Source organism: Diorhabda carinulata, chromosome X, assembly GCF_026250575.1.
Source record: "Diorhabda carinulata isolate Delta chromosome X, icDioCari1.1, whole genome shotgun sequence".
In the NCBI taxonomy this organism is placed as follows: domain Eukaryota; kingdom Metazoa; phylum Arthropoda; class Insecta; order Coleoptera; family Chrysomelidae; genus Diorhabda; species Diorhabda carinulata.
Genome location: NC_079472.1, coordinates 58,274,384 through 58,286,834, shown reverse-complemented (window position 1 = coordinate 58,286,834; position 12,451 = coordinate 58,274,384). Strand labels below are relative to the sequence as shown.

The window sequence follows — 12,451 nt, the reverse complement described above, 5'->3', positions numbered from 1 at the left end:
TGAGTGCGCGCTCTACCTGAATAACACAGTCATGTCTGTGCATAATTTTGTGTGTAAATAGAGTCGGATTTTGAACAAATAAATGAATTGGAGTGATATGAATTAATGTCTACTTCTTACATTAGATAACAACTTAACGTGTAGACGAAGTTCATATTGAAATAATTTATATTATAAATTTATCATTTGATTGATGTACAACTCAAAGATTTTATTTTTTTTTGTGCCGAATTCATCAATAACAGTTTTAGTGAGTCTCCATCTGACGGAAGACGATTTAACAACAAGGTATTCAATTGTTGGTACTCATATCAATATCTTAAGTAATTATCGCAGTATGCCGAAAAATGTTTTCCATTTTGACGTTTGTGTCAAATGACATTAATTTTCATTTTGGCATGAATTTAACACAATTGAGTTTGAAACTCAACAATTTGTTTTATCATATTCGATTTTAGAAGATACTAGCAGACCCGGCCACGCGTTGCTGTGGCAAAGTGATTTAAAAAGTGTGTAGTCTAAGAAAATATATCACAATAAAGTGTGCCGCCATCTATGAGGTGCAAAGGACAAAATTTCACAGTTCTCTGTAAAGAAATTCGCTTAAGGCGCCATCTGTTCCAGACTTATGGAAACTACGATTAATAACAACAATCAACGTTGATGATCAGTTTATTATTAATTAAAATAATAACTATCCTATCATTTAAATTGGACCAAATTACATTTATATACCAATTTTCATGAATATCAGTTGACTCGTTTTTGAATTCAATCGCAAACTGAATTTTTATATATTAAGATGTGAACAAAGTGAACGTGAATTTACTCTATTGATGATTGTTAGTTTTGAAGACACAAAGAGATGGTTACAAAAAGTCCTGCCAGAATATTTCCTACACTCCACAATCTACAGTGAAATTTAGTGAAACTAGCAGTGTAAAAAATATTTTCGGTTGTGGATTAAAAAGAACAGCCACAAATGAAGGTAATGAACTTGATGTAATTCTAAGGGTACAAAAGAATCTAAAAATTTAATTACAACTCACAATAAATAACGATATTAGTGAGAGATCTGTAAGAAGGAAACTTGGAGAATAAATTTCTTTCTTAGAATGTGAATTACAACAAACATTAAATGAAGATGATCCTGTGAATGATACAAATATGCCATGGAAAACTGTCACTCATTTATAGTTATGACGTTGTTGTTAATAAATCTGATATTGAAAGTGTTATGTTCAATACTATTTGGTAAGAACCGCGTAATTAGCGTCCTCTTTGAGAGTCGGACATTAAAACAAATTAATCGGATATATCAGCTTCCAAAACATATCCGTATAAAATTTCAATATACATATTGTTGCCAGAAGTTGCGGCAAAATCGTGAAAAAAGTCTTCAACGCCCTTTGTATTCAATACGGATGGCGTTACAAAAATTTCTGACCGAACAAACTCCAAATATTTTTCAGTTTTCTATGTATCCGAGAGACGGGGTCACCTTTTATGAAACAACCTGTATATGTAACGCTAAGCCGTTTATTTATAGACGGGAAAACAGAATTTTATTTTTATTTTATATCAATAATTACATTGCATTCAATATATAAACCTTTTTACACATAGTTGTTTATAATTCCACTCAGAAAAAGTCCGACATCTTGTTTCTCCGAGATTTTCAATCTCAATCCAGCTAATGTTATCTTGATACCAATTCTTATAATTTTATTCATATTCGGGCTAGTAGTGGTATTCTTCGAAATACTAGGACCTGCCTTACGTTTTCAGAATCATAGGAAGAAATGCGTTATTCATTCGAAAGCTAACCTAACCTAACCTAACCTAACCTAACATAATATAACCTAACCTTACTCAACCTAATTCAACTTAACCTAACCTAATCTAATCCTAGTCCAAAACTTGAGATTGAAGTTGACCGCCGTTCAGATTAACCAACTTCCCACCTTTAGATATGGTGGCTGTATAAATATCTCTTGTACCTCATCATTGTAAGCCATTTCAAGAGCCTCTTCTAACCCCTAGAAACAAAAAAATATGTTTTTAATAATTGTTGTATTCACTAGTGTCTAATAACCTAGCGTTACTTATATGAACGCTCTAAAAAAGCCGTTGTAAGCTAACTTTTGCTAATCTTTTTTTAGAAATAAGATTTGCTAATGAAAGATACATATTTCTACTATAGAAAGCAACTACGAAAATAAATTTAAGCTAAAACCGAAATGTTTCGTAATACTTACACGAAACGAATGCCAACTTCTTAGTCAATTGTTTCAAAACACTTGTTAGCACTAAGTGCGTTTGCAGAAACAAGCATAATTCAAGATGACACTGGTAACACCCTCTAGCCACAAAATGATGAAGTATAGATCTTTTTTATTTATAAACCGAATAGTGCAAGTTACTTATATGTAACGCTAGGTCCTAATGGGATAATAATGACCTTTTTTTTATAGGTTTTTGGGTCATTTTTTCTTAAATATAGACCAACACTAATCCCTTTATATATTTTTATCAAAAATTTTCTGATGACGTTCTTCAAAACTCTTTGAACCTCGATGTAAGTACTGGAAATGAATCTTCAATGACATTTGAACAAAAATTTTTTGATTAATTCAATTACAAATCTTCATAATTTTCTTTTTTTCAATTCTCAAAAACTTTTTGACTTCCATCAACTTTTTTCAGTTTCTAGTTGGAAGAATCGACAAATAACCTCAATTCTCTGTTTATTAAAATTTAAATTTATTGCTTCCAAAAGGTCTCGGATATCAGAATTCCCATTTTCATTCAAAAAATGTGATCGACATCCAAAAAGTTTTGCTCTAGCTCTTGATAATTGTAAAAATATGTGGTACCCATTTTTACTTTAATCGCCAATAAGAAATCGAAAATAACGATGAACATTTTAAAGAATCTATATAATCGAGATGTTAATTGAACTTGACACAAGATATTGGATGTTGAGTAAGACGTGAAGAGAATATTAAACTAGTCACCAAGTAGGGTAGTTGATAAAAATAATCTGGTTGAAAAAAAAATGTGATATGATGGGTTATTTTCAAGTTTAAAGAAAGTAGGTAACAGCTTTATAAATTTTTTAAGTCAGGGTACATAAAAGAAGTCAAAATTCAACTTGTCCCTATATGTATTTCAGCGAAAAAGACTGAAATATATAGATTTCAGAATGATGTAAATCATCCCTTTTTAAGTAGAATATAATCATTTTCTATTCATGTGCGACAAAAAACAACTATTTTCTACTTATTCCTTTGTACATGAATCTCATTCCTTAAGGCTTTCTACGGCTTTATAAGAGTAAAGCCTTGGGGGCAACAATTATTTTCTCTCTGTGTTTTTCCGCAAATTGATCTAGCTGCCCGTATTTTTTTTTCATACATTCGCACTGCATATAAGTTGAATTGAACGATAGATTTGACATTAAATACAATGAATAATTTTGGTTTATGTAATTTTTTTATTTGAAAATCAAGCATAAGAGGGCAAACTTGAGTAGTTCGCGTGGTGCCTGCCATGTGAAGATTCCTGTGAATTTGATCTTGAACTTCTGTAGTTTGTGGTGTTTGGGAAAGGCGTGTCTTTGTAGTTGATGAACCTCAACACCCAACTAGCGAATTTCAGTCCAAATCTGAGCTGCAGTGCCAGACTTCTTTGTAAAAACAGCAGCTTGTGTCCTTGCTGCATTAAATTCAATCAGATTCCAGAATGTTTTGAAGATCGGTATTGAAGGTGGTGATCTGTTGCTGTCTATGGATTTGGGTGTTAGATGAGGAGTTTATCGGAGTTTATTTGAACGACAACACCTGAATATATCGGGTTTGCAATTTTGTCGAGTACATCATTGATGTATAGGAGAAAGAAAGTAGGTGACAGGATATATCCCTGAAGAACACCAGTGTTGACTTCAAACCAAATCTGAGAAGATGGCAACTATTATATGAATGGAAAAGTATACCATTTAATATATTTACCATGATGCATTTTATATAAAAATAACATATTTGCATAGAATTTTGTGGTACTAATTTTATTATCAATTGTCAAAATTAGTACGTGTTCAATTTTGAGCTTTTTGGGTGTGATTCACAGAAAAGGTATTTTCCAAATAAAAAAATTCAAGTACTGCATCCCCTTAATCATTATAAAAGTTTTACTATACATAATTATTATATGGTCTGCAATAAGCATTTTCATCTACAGCGAAACTTTTTGAAATGTTTGTAGTGACTCCAAAAATTCAACCATGATACAAATAATATCAAATGTTTACTCCAGGAATATGGAAATATGCTACATGTCATGGGTTTTTGTTCATGGGATACGTTCAAAAAAGTTAAATAATAAGAAAGTATACGCATTACTTGATAAAATAAATGTAGAAATTGGGAAAAAAAACGCCTATTTTGAGAAAAAATGTGTATTTGAAAAATAAAAACGATTATGAAAAAAAAAACGTCTTGTTTCTTCGTTAGATTTGAAACTTTTCAGACAACCCTCGTATACAACATACATTTTCTGCTTGTTGAAAATAGAGTAATCAGAGTTTTAGGATGGCCTCGGTCCCGTGGTCCCTCTTTAGATTCGCCAATAAATAAGATACAAAGAAATTTCGAAAAAATTCAATAAAAAGAAGTAGATATAAAAAAGTTTTCGTTTGATAAAGTGTTATTATCTCGATAAATTCATTTTGCGATTCAAAGCCAACACTGTTAAGTACTACTTGGCAAATAGAATAATTGCCATAACTGTTTCCAAGCAAATATTACAAGCGGCCTTGCCACAAAATACAATGATCTCGCAGCAGCTACATAGACTAGTCGACAAATATTCGCAATAACCATAAACTTTCTCTTTGCTGTGCCACTATACGCAATTATTATAGATTGATATGGAGAAGTATAAATAAATGCAGTTTGAATGCTACACACAATGGAATAATAGAGCTCGAGTGATTTTGAAATTGAAATAGAAGTATACAGGGTAAGGCTGCTGGAAAAATAAATTTTTCTACGTTTTACTGGAAAAAGTAGATCTTTATTGCACTAATGCAATAAATATTTATTATATAATCCTTTTAAAGAGTGGTGCTTCGATAAAAAAGTTGTAAAAAGATCGAAAGATATTAAACCCTCATCACTTTGGTATGAGTATTCAATAGTGAAAGCTTGCGTTTCTTCAAAAGAAGATATTAATGATAACAATTACAAAAAACTAATCGCATTTTTGAAGCAGAGCTCTGCAGGATTTCGGTCAAAAAAGTCAAAAATATTTAACAGAGGACACAGTTATCAATTTGTAAAATAAGCTCCAAATTCCCAGTATTTGATTTAAAAAGTAAGTCAGTAATTATCGAAAGATATTAAACCCTCATCACTTTGGTCCGAGTACTCAATAGTAAGAGCTTGCGTTTCTTCAAAAGAAGATATTAATATTAATTAACAATTACAAAAAACTAATGGAATTTATGAAGCAGAACTCGGTCAAAAAAGTCCTTAATAGGGGACACAATTATAAATTCCTAAAAGAAGCTCCAAATTTCCAGTTTTTGATAGAAAAGTAAGTCAATAATTATTGTTCAGATTTTGTAAGACATTATAATTTATTTTCCGTATTCATATTCCAATTTCTGGTCGAGTTCGTCAACGCTTGGACCGTCCTATTCCGAAGCTGATCGTTGGATCTAAGAGCAGATAAATTCTTTTTACGTCCGGAAGGTTGTTGGCCTCACCTGACAACCCTCCTTCTTTACCCTGGCTTGAGACCGGTAGTGACTGTCACCAGGCTACTCTATCCGTCCAGAAACCAACCATAGGCGTAGAAAATAAAACCATAGAACAGGTAATGTTATTTGACTACCTAGGCATACAAATCAGCGCAGACCAGAACAGAATAAACGAAGTAAAAAAACAAGCAAACGAAGCAAGCCGAACATCAGACGCACTCCGGGATATTATCTAGAATAATAACAGTATGAACAAAAGGGTAAAAAGAAAAATTAGCAAAGAACGCACGGGACAGTAAATCAAGGACACGACGACCTTTTGAAAGACCTCCAAAAAGATGAATGGATTCATGAACAAGCTTGGGAACTACAATACATTAAAGAAGAAAGAAGAAGAAGACATTATAAAAATATGTTATGGGACGCCGCAATATTTGGCATCGCAGGGGCATATCGTAGAGAAGAGCTCCAAAAATTGAATATTGAAGTCATAGAAGAAGTAGGTTCAATGTTGATTGTAAAAGTGCCACGTTCAAAAATTGACAAGGAACGAAGTTTTGTCATTAGAAGTGAGGTTGAATAAGGATTAAATTTGATCGATATATACCGTAAATACACGAAATTACGTTCCAGAAAAGTGCACTGTCCAAGCTGTTGCTTGTTAAAATCCCGTATGAAATTGCAAAATTTCTGAATTTTGAGAATCTTGAGTTATACACGAGTCACTGCTTCTTGCAGATAATGCAGCAGATGTACTAGAGTTCAAACGATACGGCGGATGGAAATCGTCGACGGTAGTGGAAGGATACGTAGAGCAACAAACTCAATGTTGCAAAACAAATATTTCAAGCTAAAGATGATGACAATGTACAGATACCAAGTACTAGTACATTTAGAGAAGTCACAAATCAAGAAGTCGAATCAAAAAATAATTCACTGAGAAATATTAATATTGAAAATTGCAAAAATTGTTCATTTACTTTCATTATTAAAAGTACAAATAATGATAAAGTTAAATTATTCCTAGTTACTAGTTCTTAACTTTCTCAATGTTAATATTTTGCTCTTAAAATACGCTTTTTATTTTTCTACACCTAAATAAAACATTTTTTCATGAACGTAGAAAAATAATGTAGGCAACTGGTGCAAAAAGTGTTTATTGCACTCGACGTGACAAACTGTTAGCTGCCGAGATACGTTCTATTTAATTTATTTGATGTTTACGTCCCGAAAATCAAATTGTATACTTTATCTAGTCCTGAAAAAAGTATAAAGAATTCCGAACGAATAACTAATATAGCGTGGCACTTACAATACTAACTCGCACGACAAAAATAGAAAATTATACTCGTTTCGTATTCTTAGTAACCCCGGTAAGAAAGTGTCGTCAATAAGCACGCGCGTTGAGATCAAAACAGCTGGTTGATTTCAAAGAAGCCGTCTCATTATTAGCATTAATTTTTATTTATCAATTGACCAAATTCACTTACAATCTGTTTCTAGTTTCCTTCCAAATTGTCTAGTTTATGCAATCACCTATCGGTATCACAACACGTGTATGGAAAAGAGGTTTAAATATCGAAATTAATGAATTTAGAGGTCAGTTCAAACAGTTAACATAGAGGATATTACATTATTGAAGAAGCTGAAATATGATATTTGATGTAGGGGAGATTTCTCAACTAAAACTTCTAATTCATATAAATCATCAGATAATATGTTCTAACACTAGGTTTTTGGTTAGTTTATTGTACTTTCCACTGGTCACTTCAATTTCTTCTCTAGCCAAAAAGATCTTGAATGTAATTTATAAACAAATAAAATCAAAATTGTTTCTGCGATAGTAATAATTAAATTACTCATTTCGTTATATAAGTATTGGTAAATATTGTAGATTTTAGAATAAAGTTTTACAAATTAATTACGTGGAATGAAATCAAGTCATCTCTAACGGTGCATATCATTGTATAAATCCATTAAATCTTATTTAACTTACAAAAACAATGAAATATATTGGTTAAGCAATGGAAATTAACTCGACTAGAAGTGAGAACTTATTGTATATACGAGGATGGTACCAGAAGTACCTGGCCCAACAAAGAAAACATATTTTGGAAAAATACATATTTATTTTTCAACGTAATCTTCTTTTCCCAACGATGTTCAATAAGTTCGATACCATTTTTATAACATCGCCTCTTCATTGTTGGAAAATTTTCTACCATTAAGCCATTTTTTCAAGTATGCCAACAGAAAATAATCAGAGAGGGCTAAATCTGGCTAATAGGGTGCATAAAGTAGCAATTCAAACTTTGATTACTTAATTTTGGTCATCGCAATAACGGATGTGTGAGCTGGTGCACTGTCTTGATGAATTAACACTTTCTTCTAAATCAAATACGGCCGTTTTTGCTTGATTTCTTCGCTTAACCGTTGCAATAAGTTCGCATAATCCTCGCCATCGATAGTTTTTTTTTTATTTTCAAGTTAGTCAATAAAAATTATCCCACGCATATCCCAAAAAACTGACGACATGACCTTGCCTGCAGAAGGAACAGTCTTTGCCTTCTTTGGAGCCGGTTCTTTATATTCAGTCCATTCTTTAGATTGTTCTTTTATTTTGTGTTGGGCCCATGTTTCATTCATGGTTATGAAACGGCGCAAAAATTTGTCTTTATTTCTGTGAAACATTGCCAAATACACGATGGAAATATCTTCACGACGCTGTTTTTGTTCCATTGTGAGCAAACGCGGCACGTTTCTTGCTCACAGCTTTCTCGTGTCCAAATTTTCAGTTAATATGCGATGTAACGCACTTTTTGAAATACCCACTATGTCTGCTAGTTCCGCACTTTCAGTCGACGATCATCCAGTACCGCTTTGTGGATTTTCTTCAACTTTTGTGAAGTCGTCACCTCATTTGGTCAACCAACACGATGCTGGTCTTCGCAGGTCGTTCGAACTCGTTTAAACTCTGCTATCTAATATTTCACTGTTGTTAATAATGAAGCAGTCTAACCCAGAGTAGAATATAGTTCAGCTTTTATATTGGTTGGGCTACAGTCTTTCAAATAAAAGTATTGTATCACATAACGATGATCAATTTTTTCCATGTTTACAAATTCACTAAAAACAACATGGCGTCTTCAATCTTCAAACATGCTGAATAGATTGTGTACTTTCTACAGTGGTATTTTTTAAGCAACTTCCTCCATCTCTAGGTCAGGCGAGGTACTTTTGGGGCCATCTTCGTATATAGCGATAAAACAGTGTTTACATTTTAGTAAATTACAATGAAAAAGAATTAGGACATTAAACTCACCTATTTTTTTCCAGTTCGTTATGCGATGTCCTGTAAAAGAAAAATAAATAAATCTCAAATACGAAGCAAGTAAAAAAGTCTTCACTAGCGCATTTTTTACAGTCAACAATCAGTAATAGTCAGTCAGTCTACAATATTAACAAAAACTTTATAATACAAAGTTTCCATGAAAAATTAGAAAATAAAAATATTAATAAATTCATTCAATTTCTTCAATTTCCTAGACCTTTTTTGTTATGTTCATGTTTCTAAATCGTCTCTATTAATTTAAAATTAGTTTTTTATAAAGGCAGGTGAAAATTTGACGTTTCGACTAATGTCAAAATATTTTGATAAAGACTGAAAGTAGTTAAAATTTCAAATTTTCACCGACAATTCTCATAATAATTGATTTATTATATTTATTAATAAACATGAACTAAAATGGCATAAATTCACATCCATTGAAATCAATTTACGTCTATTGTCATTTGATGCTGATCTATGTCATTTGATAGTGATCTATGTCATTTGATGTTAATCTATGATGTCTATTGACGGCAATTCACGTCAATTCATGTCATTAGGCCATTATGATTAATAAGATCACATATTGATTATTTTAATTAATTCTCTCTAATAATTGCCAAAGTTTCTTTCGTTTTGATACATCTACAGCTATACAAGAATTGAATGCAAAAAACCTGAACTGATTACACGCTTTCTATGGGAATATATCGCTGTTGCAGATAGACGTACAGCTAGTATTAGCTTTTTTTGGTAAAAACATTTAAGTAGCATGGGATTCATTAAATATATTGTAATATACCAGGGAAAAATCTGTTGTGGGCTGCTTTTATAGTCAATATTTTCATTCTTAGAACGAATACCATAGGAAATGTTTAGCTCGTGATTGATTTGTTAGTTTATTGGATCAAAACTGTAAATTAATTTATTTGTTTTCTTATTGTCACTGTAACAATGAATATGTACGAAAAGGGCATACAAAAACTATATCGCGGCACCGGTACGGCTGGTGGGGCAAATGAAGGATTCGTATTCTGTCAGTACCTAGCGGACTTTGACTTTTGATATCTCAACGTCTAATGATAGTATAAAAAAACTTTAAACGCCTACCTTTTTACTACAAGATTTGAAAAAATATGTAAATATAAAATTTTTTCCACGTCCGTTAGAATATTCACGTTTTTTTCTATTCATTTGCTAAGATGTTGTTGATGCTGCAACTGCAGCGACTTTGAATTTTCTCCCTGAAAAATCCAGGGAACAAAATTTAAAGGAATTTAATTCTTTCACGGAGTGGTGTACTAAAAAAGGCTTAAATAGCTTCACTTTGGTCGACTTATTCAAAACTGAAAGGCACTCTAATGGTAAATAACGACGTAAACATCAGTAAATACTCGAAACTTATTGTATATTTGAAAAATAAATCAGTTAACTATAGACGTAGAAAAAATTTTGTATGAAACTCGTGAGTGAAGTAGCTTTTTTTCACTGGTAAACGAGTGCGATCAAACCGTTCTAGTCGTGAAAAAAAGTAATACTTTACTCACTAGTTGCATAAATTATTAAAAATTTGGTTCATTGTCTATTAAACTAAAACTTTCACTTTGTCAATTACAACTAACCAATCTCAAAATTGTTGATGTTAAGCTGTTATTGCAAGTTTTGTGGTCTTCCAGATTATTTTACATCATTAATATACTATCCCCTGTTACAACTTTACGGAGAAACTCACTTAAATAAGTTCTTGAACCGGGCCGGCGATCAGGAAACTTCTCATTAAAAATACCTTCTAGTGAATGAATATTTCGTGTAGATTCACAAGAATTACCGTAATTTGTTACCTGATGCACCTAAAATTTAGCTTCCTGAAGCATTCCAATGGTCGGCTTAAAATAGTTTATCAAATCATTAAATTCACAAAAATATAAAATCAATAAAAGTTCTTGAATGGGTAAACGTTCGATCAGCAACACTGAAATTATTACACGGTTTTTATAATCCATACTTGATTCAATACTCAACAAAAAAAATATATAAATTTTTCCCCCGTGGATAAAATTATGTGATTCGTAATTATAAAGATATAAAAAATTAATAAGAGAGGTGAAAAGATTTATGAAGCTCCAGTTTTATTATCAGTACTAAAAAATATGTTTTCAGATGTCTTCCGTAGTGTCTCTAATTAAAGACCAACAGTAGTTTGCAAGAATTTCTGGTTTCCATTTTCTTTGATGACACTTTTCAATTGTGAAGCTACCTTTATGAAAACGCTCTCACTTGAAGCGCCCATATTTTCAGGAAAAAATTTAGGTGGGAATGTACAAAATGTACTTTCAAAGACATACAACTTCAATTTATATGCATTGAGGCTTTTTTTGATGACGTCAGACTATTGAGAAGATCAGTAGTTGCCGGATCTTTAATTGATTTTTTGTCATAAAACTTTCTTTTATTTTAGCGTCATTCAAAGAAAAAAAGTTTGTTTTAAAAACTTGAAACCAGTTTTATCTTTGTCCATGGCTTTTACAAAATTTTTGTTAGCCCTAATTTGACGTGCAAAGGTGGTATTATAATCTCTTCGGGGTTAACTAGAGGTTCATTCTTCACATTTTTTTACCCAGGAGCGCCAACATTTCTTGGCAGCCATATTGCTTTTACATACATTTCTTTCTCGGCTCTTTCAGTAACGGTATTTTGTATAACCAGTTTGTAGTCCTAAAACATAAGCAGCAACTTTCAAACCTGCACAGATTAACCATTGATTTTTGCTATATTCTATCTTCTCCAACACTAGATTTGTAATGTCGTATGTTTCTTTCAAATAAGCTGCGTAAGCTAAAGGTAGTGATGGCAATTTATTTCCGTTATAGAACAGCAGTACAGTCTTTAGACTTGACTTTGGGGAATCAATTAAGAGTCTCCTATTTTTATAACCCAGTTTCAACATCAAACCCTCAATGTCATTACAGTACACTGAGTCGTCCTCTTCAGGAAACAAATCAACATATAAACTGTAACGTTTAGTCCCGTCTTAAGCAGATTCCACCGTTTCAGTCTTAAACTTAACACTTTAGTTGTTTCTTTGAGCAAATCCAAATCTCTTAGGAGATCATTAAATTTCAATTGGTTAATCAAGTGCGGTGCTTCAGGACTGATATGAGCTGTAAATTCTGTTCAAATTTGAACTGGAGAAGGCACAGGAGCATCATCCGAATGAATGTTCCAGAAGACACCTCCGCGTATTTCACCGTATGCTTCGATTTCCTCGAGAAGCCTTTGATATTGGTCAAGCAAAATTAACAGTGGGTTATGTGATTGATAGATTCGTGTCATATCTCTGGTTTACCAAAGGACATTGCAGA

At 32.3% G+C, this 12,451-nt stretch overlaps 1 protein-coding gene across 1 annotated transcript in view; it reads right to left on the bottom strand.

The window, feature by feature from the left end:
• LOC130900790 (max dimerization protein 1-like) overlaps nt 1-12,451 on the bottom strand; it is a 302,666-nt gene that overhangs the window by 279,579 nt on the left and 10,636 nt on the right. Inside the window, exon 3 of the mRNA XM_057811660.1 lies at nt 9,084-9,113. Within this exon, the coding sequence (XP_057667643.1) occupies nt 9,084-9,113 (30 nt within the window). The remainder of the gene's footprint in view (nt 1-9,083; nt 9,114-12,451) is intronic.